Below are 19,144 nucleotides of genomic sequence, written 5' to 3'. Positions count from 1 at the left end.
TAAACGCTCGTCCCAAGAACACCATCCCCAAAGAGCAACATGGTGGTGGCAGTATCATACTGTGGGGATGTTTTCATTGGTAGAGAATAGTAAACTGAACAGAATTGAGGGAATGATGGATCATGCTAAATAAAGGAAATATGTACACACTCAAAACTTCTCACTCTGGATTTAATGTCCATCTTGCTTGATTATGTCACACGTGCATGGATGGAAACAAGTTCCTAGAAAGTTTAGAGAAAATGAAAACAACATTGAAGAATAATACAAAGCTCTAAACTGCATCAGAGGAATGTGGGAAAAAGGTTTATATTCACACAAAATCTTTGGAGGAATATTTTAAATTCTCTTTTTGTTGAGACATTTGCTGCTTATTTCTCATCCTGCCATAAATTCACATTATTTACTGATTGCTACCTCTGTTGCTAACACAACATAACTGTTAGCAACGGATGTAAACTTTGCAAAATTTACAGAAAAAAGTTACATTTATTTAAAATGAATTTACATAAAAAACATCTTGTCTACAAAAGTTGCCACATGGTGAAGTCACTGAAATGAACATATGTACTTATTAAAGTTCGTTTTTTCTTCATTAATAAAACTTAAGCAAAGTTTTTAAAGCCTACCTTGACAGCTTCTGTTTTTACTTGTGTTTTTGTTGTTTCCTTCACAAGGGATATTGACATGACATTACACATTTTTTGTTGATGATGTTTTTCCATCAGTTGACATCCAACCTGAACATAAGCTGTTGCCGGTGAAAACAGAACACCTCACCGAGATGAAACAACAGAAGCAACACGAGGCTTCTCATCTCCTGATGTGTTCTGTTTGGAAAATGCTTTCAGTTCTTATGTTAGCTTGTCTTTCTCATTTCACTGGTCTCTCACACTCTCTTCTCTCTTTAAGTTCTAATGTGTCTTTTTCTTCTGGCCACTTGTGTTTTCAGCACACTTTTCATTTTGATGTTAACCCTTGTCTGCCCGTATTCTTTTTGAAGGTGAGGCTAGTGCGCTCCAATCCCCCTAGCCCGCAGTTCAAAGCCTCTTTCGACGCCTCCTACCAGGTGTACAAACTCTACCAGATGGCCATTCACAAGGATCCTCCTGGCAAACCCACCGAGAGCCAGGTCAGAGGGTGGGAGGCATAGGTCAACTCTCTCTAGGGATACCCGGGAGGGGTGGGGGGACTCCACAGTTCCATATACCTGCAGTGGCATTGAAAGGATTTGATCTTACTCAGATTTGATGCATTAATTTAACTATTTTTGTGATTTGATACTGTGTAACAAACCATAATTATTAAAACTGTATTCTAAGCATACTTAATGAAAAAAAATTTTTTTCCTCATTTTGTTTTTAAATAAAGAAGGAAAATCAAGGATTGCAGGATAAATATCAAAGTATTCAAATATGATAATATTAAATTGATCGTTTAGCCATAATTTTTACATTAGAGTCATGAGAAAAGTCCAAAAACTCTGAAAGAAAGAAGTGAATGAACATGGAAGTATTAAAACAAGGGTCTGTTTAGAAATGCCAGAGTCAAAGGGAGAGGAAATTGAGGGGAAAATGTTTCCATACGGCAGGATTGAGAGTGGTGTTTCTCCAGGTGTGTGGGTTGGCTCTTGGTCTTCCAGCCAGGTCATTAGTCTCGATCTGTTTCAGTTTGAGGGGGCAGCTTGTCAGCTGAAACCTCCCGACCTTCACACGTTTACCTCGTCTTGTGCCCACCATCACCCCAACCCTCACAATAGTTCCACATGTCTGCACTGGAAGCTCATTTTAATGTGAGATAAGTCGTGAGGTAATGAGATGTTAATTCTCTTTGCGTGTCCCTTCAACTGGATGTTGTTTAGCTTTTTTAAGGGAAGTCTCTCTGGATGGAAGGTTGTATGTTTCTAACTTAAATGAACCATTTAAAATTGAGGAACCAGCTCTTCTTTTTGGAGGACCAGGGAGGTCTTTGAAAAAGCAGTACAGCATTTTTATCAGAAAATGTGAAATAAAAATATAGATTGCTAAACCTTATTTCAAATTCAACAATAAATTTATACAAAAAAGGTAAAAATGTGCAAAGTTGATTTTAAGTAACATAAACTGAAATATTGAAAAGGAATTGCAACTTGAAATATGAATTCATTGTTATAGTGTGATTTTTAAATGCAATTTGAAATGCAGCTTTAAAAAGAAGAAATAAATAACAAGTCGAAATACCTTTTTATTTCTTATATTTCAACAGGTGATTCCCTTTTCCATTTCTATTTTCTTTTTATACTGTGATTTGTAAACTTATTTTGAAATGATCAAATGCCGAAATTAAGTCGGAGATGCATAACAGAGACACAAGTATGGCTGTTTAACCAATGAGAGAGCTGTTTACATTGGAGGAGCAGGTCTGATTGGTTTGACTTGGTTTTCACGGCTCAAGGCCCCAAAATGTCACAAAAAAGCTAAAACTAGAGGAGAAACCATAAAGGAAAGTTGCACAAAGGATAAAAAATGCAGGGGGAGATAGAAAAAGGAATGGCCTTTAAGTCATGTCTTATATTTAAAATATATATATTTTAAATATAAGACATGAAAAGGAAGGTTTAACCAAACAGGAAGTGTGGTTTTTTTAATTCTCCTTTTAAAAAAACGTTTCAAATGCAATTCGTTTTTAATACTTCAAAATAAAATGTGTTTTTACAAAACACTTTGCAAACTGATCTTTTTGTATGAATGAATTGTTAACTTATGTTTAGCAATCTATATTTTTATTCCACAATTATTTACCTTTTATAAAAATGCTGTAATGCTTTTTCAAATACCCTCCTGGCTTACCATTGGTCTTGACCTTGGATGCACCACAGCTGTGCTGCCCATTCTGTCTGAGCGGTCTGTGCTTAAGCCTGGCAGTGCACTAGCCTCATCCTCAAGATTCCCATCAGTCTCCTAGAATCCAACTGTTTGCTTTCATGGATGTTTCCCTGGAAAACAACCGTGTGATTAAATGAAGTTTGAAATGTGAAACAGATCAGCTGTGTGAGCAGCTTTCCTCAAGGACTAGGAGACTGATGCCCACCCCACGATGTCAAAGCACGTCTGTGTCTAACTGATTGCTGCACTGTGCATCCCTCTATTCTCCATATTCTTTTTTTTTTTTTTTTTAACAATTATATTCTAAATTTTCACTGACCTTGTATTCATTGTAAATCTTTATAACCCTCCCCCCCGCCCACCTCTTCTCCTCCACACCTTGTGCTTGAAGGTGAGGCTAGTGCCGGTCAACTTTGAGGACCCTCAGTTCGCAGCATCCTATCAGCAGTCAGTGGCACTGTACGCCGTTTACCAGACGACCATTCATGGTGATGACCCCAGCGAATGTAGTGAGAGTGAGGTACTGCATGATTATTATTTCACAGCTGCTGGGTAACTACTGTCAATGTTTAATCCAGCTTCATGTCGCTTACTTTGTCTTTATGGCTCTTCTAATGCATTGGATCTTAAAGACATTTATAAAAATTTATGTCTATATATTTTAGGGATTTTATGAGCTAACCAAGTTAGAATTAAAATAGCTGATTATTTAAATGATAATGCAAATGACAGGCCACTGTTAGCTTTTTGTAATGCTCACATTCATCCTTGTTAAAGTGGGACTAGTTGGGCCGTTCATGCGAGACAATGAGAAGTACTGTTCAGTAATAAATGGAAATGCGACTCTTAAACCAACAGATCTATAAACTTAAAAACATGAATACAGAGCACAGTTAAATGATATTCTTTATTGTTTCTTTGTTTCCTCACTTTTTAAAAATGAAGTCTAGTCAGGATGCAGGAATCCTGAACAACCTGAGAGGGCCTTTTGTCCCTGTGGGCTGGATAAACAGCCTCCTCCTCCACCCATCTGCCAGCAGGCTGCAGTAAATTTACTAAATTCTCCAGCTTGTAAAAGTAAGGTAATTAATAAATAATGAAAGCTGTCGGATTGGGCAGACTGGGGCAGATTCTTTCCTGGTGCCATAACGCTAGTTCTACTAAAAGGCAGAGTGTGCTTGACTGAATAGGTTTAATTCAGGGTAATGAGTATACGGGGGTTGGATGGTGAAGGAGTAACATAAAAAATAAATAAATAAGAGTAAAGGTGTGTAGCTGCACTAACAACTCAGCCTTTTCTTGAGTTTTTAGAAAGATTTCTTTGTGTTGGATACTTTCCGAATGTGCCACGTAAAAGCACGGGGTGAAGTAAAGTTTGGTTGATTACTCTTCATGATCATTGTAGCTTACCTGGAACATTCTACCCCAGGAATAGTATTATGAAATGTTAGGGACTGTAACAACTCTGCACACTCTATTCTTTGTGTTTAACCAGTCTCTTCAACTCATTCATGCAGTTACTTGTACATTATGGAAAGGTTGTAGAAATAGACACATGTGCAGCTCAAAGCACCTTTTTGTCATTTATCTCTGTCATAGCAGCCCTGAGATAAAAAGCCATCCAGAACTGCTCAATATTTTCTCTAACCTGAGAGAAAGTTTCTCTGTTCCTTCCTTCTGTGGCTAATTTATGCAAGACTGAATCCTAATTAGTTCCACTCAAGCAAACGGAACTTTATTACCATCCCTGTGGTTGAACTACCCTGACACGCACCTCGGAGGCCATTGTATTAAACACTTCTTATTTTACTTACTTACTTGTCGATCCCCCTGGTTAACTTACTTGCTCTATCCCTTGACACTTGGAGCCTCTGCCTCTATTGTTGTGTGGCACTCATTAAAAACAGAATCGCTGCATTGTTAATGTTCTTACAACACATTTTAATACTTCACCATTTGCTGCTGCTACCTAGGAAGTTGGGTCATTTAGTATTTGTGGAGGTATTTATTAATCCATTAAAGTATTACCCAGGGACAGAATGTGGATTACCATCAGCCTGGCCAGGAGCCATGCAAATGGAGAAACTGTGTGTGCGTGCAAGTTAAATTACCCTGCCGAAATTGTACAGTCATTCGACAGAATAACGTCCAAGTGGAGGAAAGGCTGTGTTTGTCGAAGGATGTGTGCATTTCCTGTCATACCATGACTGGAAAGGAGCCAGAAATATTCCTTTCCATATCTAATATTAGTTTCCTGATTGAGTGAAAACATACACTTGCAATTATAGAGAAACATGTGCATACACTCACACGCACACAGACGCACGCTGTTCTTAACTGCTGTAATGATCCATGACTGTCAGTACCTAAACATGCAGTAAGCCTGTTTTCAGAATGCAAATTTTGCTCCATTTTTTTTAAATTTATTTATTTTTAATCTAAATGAATAAAACTTGAAAACTACACAGAAAACTTTGATAATCAGCAGCCACTAAAACACGATTCAGTGACTGTAAAAAAGTAATCATTTGTAATTTGTTTGCACACAAAAAAGTCGTCTGTGAAACTATTGAGCAGTTTTAGCACTGAACGTCCAGGTTCTCTATTTATTCAAATTAATTTTAAAATGTTTAGTATTTAAGGTAATCGGTGTGATGATGTGACCTCTATGTAATAGATTAGTTCACTGTTTCTCAAATGGGGGTACTTCGAGGCATTCCATGGGGTATATGAAATTTTTTGAAAACTGAAATATCTTTTTTGTGTTTTCTTTAAAACATACTTAAATAAAAAATATAAATATAATATGGTATAAATATTTAATATATTTCAATAAATGTAAGTGTACATTTGTAGATTTACACTATTTAATTCCTCCCAAAATCCCACATTTTGGCGTGAACCTCACACGTAACAAGCCTCATCTTATCCATCAGTCACTGTCTCCATGACAACGCAAACAACGGAGTCCTGGTTGAAGCGTAGTAGACGGTTAAAGTTTAATAAAACATACAAAAATACTTTGCAGTGGTTAGTACTTGGGTAGAATTTTTTTTTCAAGAATACTGTGTTGCAAAAACGTTGAGAACCACTGGTTTAGGTTAAGCTAGGAGACTAAATGTACTATGTGTGTAAGTGAAGACATGCCTGTGTGTGTGTGTGTGTGTGTGTGTGTGTGTGTGTGTGTGTGTGTGTGTGTGTGTGTGTGTGTGTGTGTGTGTGTGTGTGTGTGTGTGTGTGTGTGTGTGTGTGTGTGTGTGTGTGTGTGTGTGTGTGTGTGTGTGTGTGTGTGTGCTTGAGAAGCCTGCTTATATACCTAATTGTTTACAGATAGGTGTTTACAGTAAGAAAAGGATATTTGGAGAGGAGGAGATGGACTACTATGTTTTGAAGCAGATGAAGATGTTCCAGACAAGACTCTGGATCCATCACTGTTGGCTTTATTGGAGATGAAATGAAAGAATAAGCTGCTATTGAAGTCAAGTCATGCTCAGATACTAGCTTGGACTGAGTCGGTTCATGTAAGTCATGCAGGGCAACATAGGTTAAAAGAAAAGGTAGAGTGGAGGCTGCTGAATTAAATGTTATACAAAGTGCTCTGTACTTTAGGCTGTTTAAACAGTACAGCATTTTAGGGGAGGTCAGTTTGGGATCCTCAGTTCGACTCACACAGCAGCCAGTGTTGTTGCAAGTTTCAGTAAATGATGTCATCCAGTAACCGCAGCTGTTGTTCTGTTGGTAAATCATTTACTTTTTTTTTTTTTTTAATGTAGTTTTTTTGGGGAATTTTAAACAAAGGTTTTCTTTATGCCCTTCGGCTATACACTTCATTGGGAGGCTTTGCTGTTTGTAAATTGACTGGCAGTAGTCACTACATAGGCAGGAGTGGAAAGTACATTTTACTGGCAAGGTTACACAGGTGGTGGGCTTGATGAGCGTTCTTGCACATTGCTGACTGAACAGAATTAGTCATTTCTGTTTCCACGTAGGTTGTGGAACATATACAAATGGTACAAAATAACTTATAAAAGAATATCATTGTAAGAATTATAAGTATTGCTGTGTGGGTTTATGGCTTGCCATAAAGCTAAACCTGTCCTCCAGGTAAAGCCGAAGATTTCAGCATTTTAAGCTTGAGCTTGCTGACTCTTCTTGCTCTTCGTTGTGCTGCCAGTTGGAGTTGTGTGCAGAGGCAGTGTGTTTCATGCTGTTATCGTATTCAGCACAGGGAGCGAAGATTGGGAGACTTTTATGGTTCCCAACAACACCTCTCGACAAGAACTGCATGCACTGTTGAATTGTTCTGTTCTTTCTGAGTGTAACACCTCTCGACAAGAACTGCATGCACTGTTGAATTGTTCTGTTCTTTCTGAGTGTGCTGCACACAGACTTTGCATTTTTCATATTTATTTCTTTTAAACTTCAACTCAAAGTACTAGTTTATTATTTAGTGTTTAAATTGCAGGGGAATTTGTTTAGGAGTCTTTTCAGTTTTGATTGTCTTAAGAAAACAGTTTTTAATGATTGTAAAAATTGGTAAAAGTTCATCATTCGTCGTTCATTTTTCTAGTCTGTCTGCCATCCTGTAACTTTATATGACTTTAGGAGCCCAGAAGGGACAAAGCAAATACTGATCTTTCTTTTTTTTTTCTTTAAATTAATTAACTTTTTTTTTTTTTTTTACTGTTAATATTTTTGGCGCTAAGGTGGAGAGGTATTCTTTCATCCTATTGGAGTTTTCTGTTAACTCCACTAGATGTCTCAACAATCTACAAGCTGGTCCTTTAAATTAGTGTTTCTCGTTGCGCGGCTCGCGAGTCGCATGCGGCTCACTGACTCTTGACTTGCGGATCGTGAAGCAGCCACTGGTTTTCTGAAAATGCTATCTAAACATGTCATAATGATCCTCAACAGTGCAGTTCTCTCCACAAACAAGAGCTGCAGGCTGCATGCAAAAACTTTGCTGTTGTAATGACCCTAAATGACCCTGTCAGAGTTGCCAGTTTTGGCTTATTTCAGCTGCACCGAACTCCGCCAAAGAGCTGCTCCGTCGGTAGCTCCGTATATATATTGAAATAGAAACACCCACATTCCGGAGGCATTATTGTATTTTCACCAGATACTGTTGCATAAGGATGCCATTATTCCATGCAATATTTAGGATAACGATTCCTTGCTAAAAAGCTGAATGTTACAGATTTGGCAACGTTGCAGGATACGTAGGTTGGGAACGCTTTTTTGGGGCAGGGGGGGTGGCAGCTCTCTTCTTGTCTTAGTATATTGAGTGTGGCTCTTGTTGAATTAACAGTGAGGATCACTGCTTTAAATAGTCTTAGGATTTAGTCATTTTTCTGACGAGATTCCACTTCATGTTGGGTGTGTTTGAAGTAAATGACAGTTTCCTGAAACTGTCATTTACTTCAGACAAACGTAAAACCAAAAAGACAAATGAGAACGTCAGTTTGGCCATTTTTCTGCCCCATGTCATAGAAAAGTCCATTAGTGTCCTCACCACTCACATACGCCGTGGCAGACAGATGGAGAAACACACTCTCTTTTGGATGAGCTAAGGCTTTTGGCGGGATTTTCTTGTACAGCCAAGCCAGGACAACCCCACCTACTGAACCGTAGCCTCAGCAGTTGCTATTAACAGTTTAACTGCTGGGCTTCTGGGAATTTCCATCAACTCCTGGAGAGTCCAGTTGTTTTCTTTTTCATTTTTTTAAACATTTTTTTTAATGTAAGCATGAATTTACTAGCATGAATTAATACTTTAGTGAGAGATTTGTAAATAAATCCATCACTAAATGTTGTATGCTGCTGTTTATATGTCACTTAACACAATGATACATATTCATGATGTGAATTAGACCAGAAAGGCAAGATTTGATCAGTTCTTTCATATATTTGTTTACAAATTCAACTTTAATTACAAACCATTGTTAGCTTTTGTTAAACACATTTATAATACACTTGCATATGCTAAACTGTAGGTATCGAAAGAATGTGAGTGAAGGGAAAATAAGAAAGCAGACCAGAATAGAAAAGAAAAACATGTCAACAACAGATCTATGGGTAAACAATGAGCATGATGATTTAATCTGAACAATTTTGCGTAATTTGCACATCTTTGCTTTGTACTGTTTGCTACTGTTTATGATGCTTTGTTACTGTTAGGTATCTATGTGGTCTGCTCACCAGACAGTGCTTTCAAAGTTAATCACATCTGCAGACAAAGGACATGGCTAGATTTGTAAAATACAGTAAAAACTCATAAACTAAAACCGCTGTGTTGTGGTCGTTCTGGTTTCCATTATAAAATGGTTTTTGACCTTAGACACGAAAGCATGCCAAGTTTGTCATCCTGCCCTGCAAGTCGGCACATCTGTAAACACACCACTTGCAACTCTGTCGCTAAAAAAAAAAAAAGAAACAGGAAATGGTATAGATAATGGAGGAAAGATTTATTTTTCCACACACATAAAGGCCCTTTGATAAATGATATCTGCTGTTTGGTTTTACGGCGTGTTGACAGATTGTCACTGTGTCCTGCCTGGACTGCGAGCCTCAGTTGATGGGGTAAATGTTTTCATTTGTGTAAATAAAGTTATGCCCCCAGTACAGGGAAGGCCATGTGACACCTGAGCCAGGACGAATACAGAGCAGCAAAGATGTGTATGGTTTTCATTTGTCTTTTTAAAGAGTTGGTGACTCAAAGAACTAATATACATATTTTTTCTTCCCTCTGCAGTTTCGGAGATTTCTCTGCGATTCACCATTGGAGGTATGTATTTCCTTTGGCCTAATGTCAGTTAAATAAAAACCTTTTATATGCCTGTGTTCAGCCACGTAGCATGTGCTACCTGGAATAAGTTGATTTTACCATGGTGGAGCTTATTTTAATGATTTGAAAGATATTCAGTGCTGTTTAATTCTTCATCACACACCCTCTGATGCTAATCAGTATACAACAGTTCTTTGATCAAGACCAGACTAATTTTGCTTAGTCTCCTGAAGAGTCCTCCAGCTGGATTGAGAGGTTTTAAAGGATTCAAGGAGGGAACTTGGTTTAATATTGGAGAGGTTATTAATTCAGCCTTGTCTACACAAAAAGGGTTCTGTGAAAGGAAAACAGTGAAATGTGGTGTCCAGATTATAGCGCAACTGTGTTGAACACAAGATCTTCAGAGCAGTGTTTCCCATGCTTTGACTTCATAGGATGTACCATTACTCTTCACTTTGTGTGGTTTGGGACAAATTACAGTAAGATGATGCAGTTTTGTTGGGATCATTTTTTTGAATGGAAGGGATGACCACTGACCTATTGGAAAACTAACAAACAAAAAAACTAAAACAAAACATAATTGTTTATGCACAGAGAAAAACACAATGTTAGCTGCTGTGACTTGTATCTCTTGTTGGGACCAAGTGGCAACCTCTGGCGGTTAAAAGTGAAGCCCATGCGGAAGTACATAAAACTGCAGTTCCCCCTTCATCCACTGGGGGCTGTTTGCAAAACAGAGCAAATCCCTATAGACTCACATGTTAAAAAGGCCAACTTCACGGTAGAAATAAACACGTTTGCAGCCTGGTTTAAAAATCCATTTTCAGTTTCATAAGGCCGGTTTACCTTCATGACAACTGTGGGGGGAGTGAATTTTTTTCTAACTCCCCCGTTTAAAAGTAATTTAATCTCAAAGTTTGGCATATTTAAGGGCGTGTCCTTTTGATTGACTCCCCATCTCCCACTTCAAGTAAGAAGAACGTAGAACAACCGCGGTTATTAAGCCGGTTAACAATGTGACTTAACTTTAGCTCGCTTACCTCCATTAGCTGGTGAGCTCTCCGGGTTAGCTCTTAGCTACAGGCAGCTCGGAGTTCGCTTGATGTCAATCATCCACCATGATGCTCACAGCCCCCCTCTCAGCTCCACCTCTTTGCCCATATTTGTATTTCCCGGGCGAGACGACATACCCTGTCAAGATGGCGATAGTAGGAACCGCCCACTGAGCTTCAATTCAGCTCTTCAGAAACCTATGGGTGATGTCACAGAGGCTCCGTCCATCTTTTTATATACAGTCTAGGGGTGGGACACAATTAAAAAAAAAAAAAAATTAATCTTATTAATTACAGACTTTGTAATTCTTTCATCTCGATCTATTGCATATTAATCACATAATGGAATTTGTCCCAAAAAGCAACTTTTTGTTTAAAAATGGATTTTAAGCGATTATTAAATCAAATAATAATAAAGAGATTAATATAATTAACTCAAAATTCATTAATGTATGGATAAATGAATATGACTTTGAAACAGTAAAAAAGAAATAGAAAGCATCCCTGGCCAAAACTGAACAGACCCAAAGTTAAAGTGTCATTTTAAATACAGTACTTCAACTAACAGCTGCAGCTCCAAGAGTCTACAACATGTTACAGTAATTGTAACTTTATAAATGTGTTCATCCGCAGTCGTCTTCTTTTATTGGTACTCACAAAGAGTACCACTCTTTTTCTGGTGATACCACAAAAAAAAGACACTAGACTTGTTGATGCTTGTTTTGTCCTTAAAGTGGGACTATTATGTGCATTTCAGGCTAATTTATTTTTATTTCTGAGACCAGAAGGGCTGGGATTGATCGAGTTATTGTCACAAATCGCTTTATTTACTTCAGACCGACCCTCTCCGTAGGCTGTCAGATCAGCCTGTGGGCAAAACGAGTGCACTACATCAGGAGCGCGCACCGCACCTGCTTTCGCCGTCATTGTAACATCTCATAAACAGAAGGATTAGGCTCATATGAACTCAATGAAAAAAAACAAAATACAATGTCAACACAGCATACAGCCCTACATGTTGGAACCTTAATCAGACCCTGCAAACAAAGTGGAAAACAGCAACCCACAGCAAGGAATGCAGCAGGATGTCTCTCTTTGGTAAACTCACCAGCCATCGTTGGAAATAACTTTATCCGCCGTTTTCCACCCGCCTGATGTATTTGTACATGCCCTTGTTAACCAGTAGAAGGTAACCAATCACCGAGCCTTATCCCCCGGGATGTCACAAGGATTTCCAAGTAGAAAAAACTCTCTACAACAACGCGTTTTTCATCGCCATGGAAACCGAACGGAGAGCGTGCTGGAACTCAAACTCAAACTCAAACATGTGTTTAGGTGATAAAAAACGGTGTCGTTCACATGTCTGTTGAGGATTCAACACTGTAACACTGTAGAGAGCTCAGAAAAGTCGAAATACCATAATAGGACCCCTTAAATAAACTCATTGAAAGGTCTGAAATATTGCTAAATATAGCCCCAATGTGGCTAAGTTTGTAGCAGAAGTAGTGTTTGCATCAGTGTAATTGGCATACCAGAGAAATTGTGCTCTGACAAAGGTTCCGCAATTAAAGGCGCTATTGTTTTTAACACGATAATGTTTCTGGAATCGATAAATCGCAATTAACGTGTTTAAGTCCCACCCCTATTATTATTTGGCATTGAAAATATTAACGGACGAGGATTCATAGCTAATATATGGTTTCTTTGTGGTCACTAAGTGAAACCTGGCACCACTGAACGCTTAGCAGTTCTGGTTAGCTACATCGTTCAGAAACGCCAGTGAACCAGTTGGGTCAGAACAATTACACCAGCAATTAGACCCAAGATGGGTTCTTATTACAGCCACTTTAATAGGATTGAAGTCCAGGAACACACTCAAACTGACTGACACAAACACAGTCACTCTGTTTTGCCCCGTGGGCCCCCTCAAGTCTCCACTAATGAACATCATTAGTGTTTATAGGAAACAAGCTTTTATCACCTCGTCAAGGCTGGCGACCAGGCACACTGAATTACACAGTTCAGTACGCATACACATACATGTTCACACTGTGGCACACAGACTCGCTTTTTTTCCCGCCTTCACTATTTCCTCCTCTGAGGATGGTCTAAGGGCGTCGTCTCCTTTCATGTTTCTTCCTCTTGCTCAACTTTTATTTCTGTCCATGATCTCCTTCTCTGTCTTTCTCCCATTGCTGTCTGGGTCTGAATATTTATGCATGAAAATCTGCACTACTCGTTCTTCATCTGTCTCCAATCAGAGTGCTATTGGAGCACATACCCACACAGACACTGCACATGGACCTGCACATTGTGTGGTTCAGCTCACACGTAAGCCTACATTTATATAAATGTATGCATACTGCATACTTAAAAATCCAACTGCAGATGTCTGACTTGTTTGTTGTTTGCTGTGTTCCATTTCACCTAAATTGCAGAGGATTCATGCTCTACTTGGGTAATTAACATCACCTGGCTCCGATTGCTCTGTTTTTTCCCAGTACATTTGCACCCAAACACAGAAACAGACACGTGAACACATTTGTGCTATTAGAGCAACAGTGGCATAATGGTGTCTGCAGACATGATGAGCAACAGTCATGCAAGGTTTTGTACATTTGCTTGACTTTAGTAAGGTCAAACTACTACTTTTTGGAGGCAAATTCATTCCTTTGGGTCTAAATCAGCTCTTTAATAAGACAAAGCAAGACGTAAACACTTATTAACAGAATTGGTGGTCGGTTAGTCATCTCTTTAATGAGCTTAACTGTAAGTTCTTGAACATTTTCCTGAAAGTCTTTAACTTCTTCGCCTTTACTTTTAGGAAGAGTGAAAGGATTTTTGTTATTTAGAATAACAAATTTATGCATGTCAGCTGGAATTCCAGAAATGTGGACCACAAATGGACAACATAACAGCCCTCATATATGTACAGTAAATCTAATATAGCCTTTAGTACATGAGAGAAACTGAATGATATAATTTTTGCATAGCAACTATAGGACAGAATAATAATTTGAGCTATGTTTCACATGCAGCCTGTTTGCAGCATGTGGTCTTGTGCATGGATGCACATCTGGGGTGAAAGATACAGAAAGTATGAGATGTTAGCTAGACATCTGTTGTTGCTTAGTGTGAGAATCATAAGAGCATCAGTTATACCATAGTTGTTTTGTTCTTGTGGTATCGATAAAAAGAGCAATGTTCTTGTTTCTTGTGGAGTATATATCAGGCTTATACCAGATACCACCAGATATACACTGCTCAAAAAAATAAATAAATAAAGGGAATACCCAAACAGTACAATGTAACTCCAACTCAACCACATTGTCCACTTAGGAAGCAACACTGATTGACAATCAGTTTCACATGCTGTTGTGCAAATGGAATAGACAACAGGTGGAAATTATAGGCGATTGGCAAGACACACTCAATAAAGGTGGGGTTCTGCAGGTGGTGACCACAGACCACTTCTCAGTTCCGATGCTTTCTGGCTGATGTTTTGGTCACTTTTGAATGCTAGCGGTGCTTTACTCTAGTGGTAGCATGAGACGGAGTCTACAACCCACACAAGTAGCCCAGGTAGTGCAGCTCATCCAGGATGGCACATCAATGTGAGCTGTGGCAAGAAGGTTTGCTGTGTTTGTCAGCGTAGTGTCCAGAGCATGGAGGCGCTACCAGGAGATAGGCCAGTACATCAGGAGACGTGAAGGAGGCCGTGGGAGGGCAACAACCCAGCAGCAGGACTGCTACCTCCTTCTTTGTGCAAGGAGGAACAGGAGGAGCACTGCCAGAGTCCTGCAAAATGAGCTCCAGCAGGCCACAAATGTGCATGTGTCTGCTCAAACAGTCAGAAACAGACTCCATGAGGGTGGTATGAGGGCGCGATGTTCACAGGTGGGGGTTGTGCTTACAGCCAACACCGTGCAGGACGTTTGGCATTTGCCAGAGAACACCAAGATTGGCAAATTAGTCACTGGCGCCCTGTGCTCTTCACAGATGAAAGCAGGTTCACACTGAGCACATGTGACAGAGTCTGGAGACGTCGTGGAGAAAGTTCTGCTGCCTGCAACATCCTCCAGACGGGTTTGGCAGTGGGTCAGTAATGGTGTGAGGTGGCATTTTTTGGGAGGGCCACACAGCCCTCCATGTGCTCGCCAGAGGTAGCCTGACTGCCATTAGGTACTGAGATGAGATCCTCAGACCCCTTGTGTGACCACATGCTGGTGCGGTTGGCCTTGAGTTCCTCCTAATGCAAGACAATGCTAGACCTCATGTGGCTGGAGTGTGTCAGCAGTTCCTGCAACATGAAGGCATTGATGTTGTGGACTGGCCCGCCCGTTCCCCAGACCTGAATCCAATTGAGCACATCTGGGACTTCATGTCTCGCTCCATCCACCAACGCCAAGTCGCACCACAGACAGTCCAGGAGTTGGCAGATGCTTTAGTCCAGATCAGGGAGGAGATCCCTCAGGAGAACATCCACCGCCTAATCAGGAGCATGCCCAGGCGTTGTAGGGAGGTCATACAGACACGTGGAGGCCACACACACTACCGAGCCTCATTTTGACTTGTTTAAATGACAATAACTCAAAGTTGGATCAGCCTGTAGTGTGTTTTTCCACTTTCATTTTGAGTATTACTTAAAATCCAGACATCTATGGGTTGATACATTTGATTTTCATTGATCATTTTTGTGTGATTTTGTTGTCAGCACATTCAACTATGGAAAGAGTATTTAATAAAAATATTTCATTCATTCAGATCTACAACGTGTTACTTTCGTGATCACTTTATTTTTTGAGCAGTGTATATATGTCAGGTCATTTCCCATTTCCATTCTGTTTGGAAACACATTTTATCCTTAACAAAACATTGATCTTTTTAGCTTTCAGATTCATTTAATGTCATGTAGGTTTTTTGTATGAATGTTAAATAAATTTAGAAAAGTTTATCTATAGTTGAGATTTAATTAAGATACTTTAAAACACTTTATATAAGTTTTTTTTTTTTTTTTTTTTTTAACCTTGCAAGTTAAGTACCTTTATTTACTTTTAGAGATAGATGGATTAAGATGTTATGGATCAGACTTTACAGAATATACAGTATATTAATAACAGAAAAACAATTAAAAAAGATAAAATATATGTAAAAAAAAAAAAAAAAGTGTAACGTTCATTTTCACGTCAGTTTTTTCTATTTACCAGTAGTTCCTGTCAAAAGCCATTCATAGTTGTATGTAATACACTAGTTTCATACCTTTGACAAGTTCAAATGATGTTGTTGTTGTTTTCATTAAAAGTCGACCCAAATATGACTCTTAAGAGGTTGAAACTGACATGCTGCACACCGCCTTCTGACTTCTGTTATGCATGCTTTTTGCACGGCCTTGTGTTTAGGCCATATGAAAGCGATTTGGGGCTACCGGAGAAGCTCTGGGGTGGTTTGAAGTGTTCCAGGGAATGTTAAGATTCTTGTCACAGTGACAAGGACACAACTGTTAAGCTGTCGCTTGAGGTGGTGCACAGGCCAGTCAGACAAGATCAGCCTTGAGCACGGCATGGGACTATAAACAAACACACAGACTCAGACAAGCAGGCCATTACCTCTCTTGCCTCAGCATTCACATTCATGTAATTTTGCTCAAGCATGTATATACTTGAGGTGGGGTAAGAAAAATCCCCCTCATGCGTTTTCCTTTTACTTACAGCTTTTAAATGACAGAGTGGGGCCTCTGACAAAGGCTTTAGTGTTTCTGGGGGAACTGGTGCCAAGAAATGACAGGCTGCTGCTTACACAGACAGGTCACTCCATCTTGGACACACGCTGCTGCAAATAGTCCAGGTTTGGTGCCTGTCACTCCTGAACATGCCCAGCTCTCCTCCAAAGAAATTATTCACTCTTTGTGCGTGCGTGCATGCGTGCGTGCGCGTGTTGTCGGCCACAAAATCAGCATTACTGCTGTCTTGTACTCAGCTGTGCTGCTGTATTTAGACCTTAACCTACCCATCAATACACACACACACACAAATGGATTCTGGTTAACAAGGTGTCAGACAGGTCATCAGACCTGGACGTCCGAGTGTCTGATGTACTGTGGCAGAACTTTGTTTTTAATAGCAGCTCTGCTTAAGAAAACCATCGGCCGTCTGAGGTTGCAGAGCTACGGGGAGTGTGTGTGTGTGTGAGTATGCGCCTTGTTTCTTTTTTGGTCAGTTTTAATTTGGTCGGAGAGCGAGCTCAGTGGTGCACCGGATTACTCGGCGAGCTCCACGCTATGATAACTAACAGCGTCTGCGCTACTTAACTGTGTCCAGATGAATGTTGGCGAAGAAGCAGGATCCTGTTACTAATGCACTGAAGAAAGACGCGTACAAACATAAAGCTAAACCCACTCTTAAGGTGACTTTTAACCTCAACCCCAAGCTGCTAGAATTAAGCCAGTATGATAAAAGCAGTCCTATAAGGTGATTGAAAACTCAGCGTGTGAATCAACATGAGAAACGCAGTGGGCCAGAAAAATGTTGAGTGTTTTGTTAACAGGGTAGACTAAAGCACACGTCTGCACACCTACACCCACATTCCTTCATGCCACATGGAGAGCACAGGCGCAGACATATAGGAGAAGGCTTGGCAACACTCCACCGCTGCATTGTGAAATGGACTCTGCTCATGCAGGGCCTTTTATTAAAAAGTCCTCTCCTGAAGTGTTTCTGTGGCTGGTTCCTCACACTGCCCAGCCCCAGCTCCTCCTACCTGCTCCAGCTTTCACTCCACATTTGGGAGCCATTAGCAGGCTGAATGTGAGGCTACTGTACACCCCCCACACACAATGCATGAGGCCTGCCAGGGAGATGCTAGGGCTATAATACAACATCATACAGGTGTGTGTGTGTTTAAAGAAGAGGAAATGAGCCAGAGAGGAGGCATTATCTTTTTAAATATATAAGAAACCTTTGTTTTAATGTCATATATGTGATTTGCGCAAGCAAATTCCTGTAGTTTAAATTCTCTATATGATGTCTGTCCTCGTCTTTCACCAGGCAGAATACTCTCCAGATGGTCCTGAAGTGGGGTACGGCTCCTTCCATCAGCAGTACTGGCTGGACGGGCGCATTGTGGCAGTAGGAGTGATTGACATCTTGCCTAACTGCGTGTCCTCCGTCTACCTGTACTACCACCCTGACTTTGCCTCACTCTCTTTAGGCTCCTACTCTGCTCTCAGGTTAGTTTCAAGCATGCAAACAAGTCAAAGCTTTGAAATATATATTAAAAAAATCTTATGGTGATAATAAACTAGATGCATCACGGAGCAGATGATTGATGACGTATTGCTTAATTGAGAGTGTATCATATTTAAAAACTATATTTTACTAGTATAATGATGCAAAGTTGATGTTGCACTGTCTTTGTTAACAAGGCTCCATTTTTTGTGCAAAATTACTTGTCAGATGATTTAAAATGGCATCACTACTCAAATAAAGTCATTATTTCTTTATTCGCAGTTAAAGACCAATACTTTGGAGAAGTCATACTGGGTTTTATTTATGCTGTTTTATTGTGCAACAAACCTGGCTCCACTTTATTCCCTGCAACAATAGTAGTCTGTGATTTCCAGATGCTCAAGACCAGAATATTCCAAGTTTCAGATCAATAGTCGGTCCTCATCTGCAAAATAGAGATGTGAAATTTCACCTGTAGTAACAAAGTATAGAACAAGTCTAACTGTCCTGCAGTCCCTCAGATTTGCCGTGTCAGCAGAAATCTGAGCATGTCTGACAGCTCAGGTAGCAGAAATTAAACTAAATGATGTCACAATTTATGAGGCAAAAGTGAGAAATATCTTGCATTTGGGGTGTAAATGGTATTTGGCAGATGGAAATCATATATGGCACCATAACTGCCTGCAAATAAACCAGAATACTGGCTGGTAAAATGACTTGGCGTCTCCTGTAGCTCGGCACAGGACTTGTATTCCAGCATGATAACGATCCAACACAGTTTGCCAAAAAATATACTCACTTCTGCTGATAACTTTTTACTAATTTGTCTTAAAATAACTCGTATAGTGAAATTATTTGTGAAATGCAACATGTTGTTCCTTAGTTCCTTCCTTAGCAATGGAGAAAGTGAGGCGCCTCATGTTGACCATTCACGTCTTTCTGTTGTCTCGCTTAATGTCTTTGTTCTTTGATCGTTCCTCGCTTCCTGTTCTGTCATGAGTCTCCTCCCCTCAACCTCTTTCTCTCTTCTCGCTCTTTTCACCTCTTCCCAAGTTTTTTTTTTTCTTTTCTTTCAAATTCTATACCATGCCATAAGCACTATAATACTTCAGGTCAGGAAAAATGCGTCTTTCTTCACACTTGATTGGTTGCGGCAGCGCTCTGTTTGTGGTTCAGCTGACAACAGTTCTCTCTTCCAGGATGAAATAAGAGAACGCAGAC

At 39.7% G+C, this 19,144-nt stretch overlaps 1 protein-coding gene across 3 annotated transcripts in view; it reads left to right on the top strand.

Annotated features, from left to right (window-relative positions):
• Positions 1 to 19,144, top strand: part of ate1 (arginyltransferase 1) — a 51,918-nt gene that overhangs the window by 10,189 nt on the left and 22,585 nt on the right. Inside the window, exons 7-9 of one of the 3 annotated variants that reach the window (XM_079249351.1) lie at positions 3,256 to 3,384; positions 9,616 to 9,648; positions 17,744 to 17,925. In XM_079249351.1, the coding sequence (XP_079105477.1) occupies positions 3,256 to 3,384; positions 9,616 to 9,648; positions 17,744 to 17,925 (344 nt within the window). Of the gene's footprint in view, positions 1 to 1,003; positions 1,133 to 3,255; positions 3,385 to 9,615; positions 9,649 to 17,743; positions 17,926 to 19,144 lie in introns of all 3 variants that reach the window. The other 2 variants (XM_079249350.1, XM_079249352.1) reach the window with 2 other exon arrangements.

Source organism: Telmatherina bonti (assembly GCF_933228915.1).
Source record: "Telmatherina bonti genome assembly, chromosome: 11".
Classification (NCBI taxonomy): Eukaryota; Metazoa; Chordata; class Actinopteri; order Atheriniformes; family Telmatherinidae; genus Telmatherina; species Telmatherina bonti.
The sequence above is the reverse complement of the archived record's forward strand: the minus strand, read 5'-3'. Positions and strand labels throughout refer to the sequence as shown.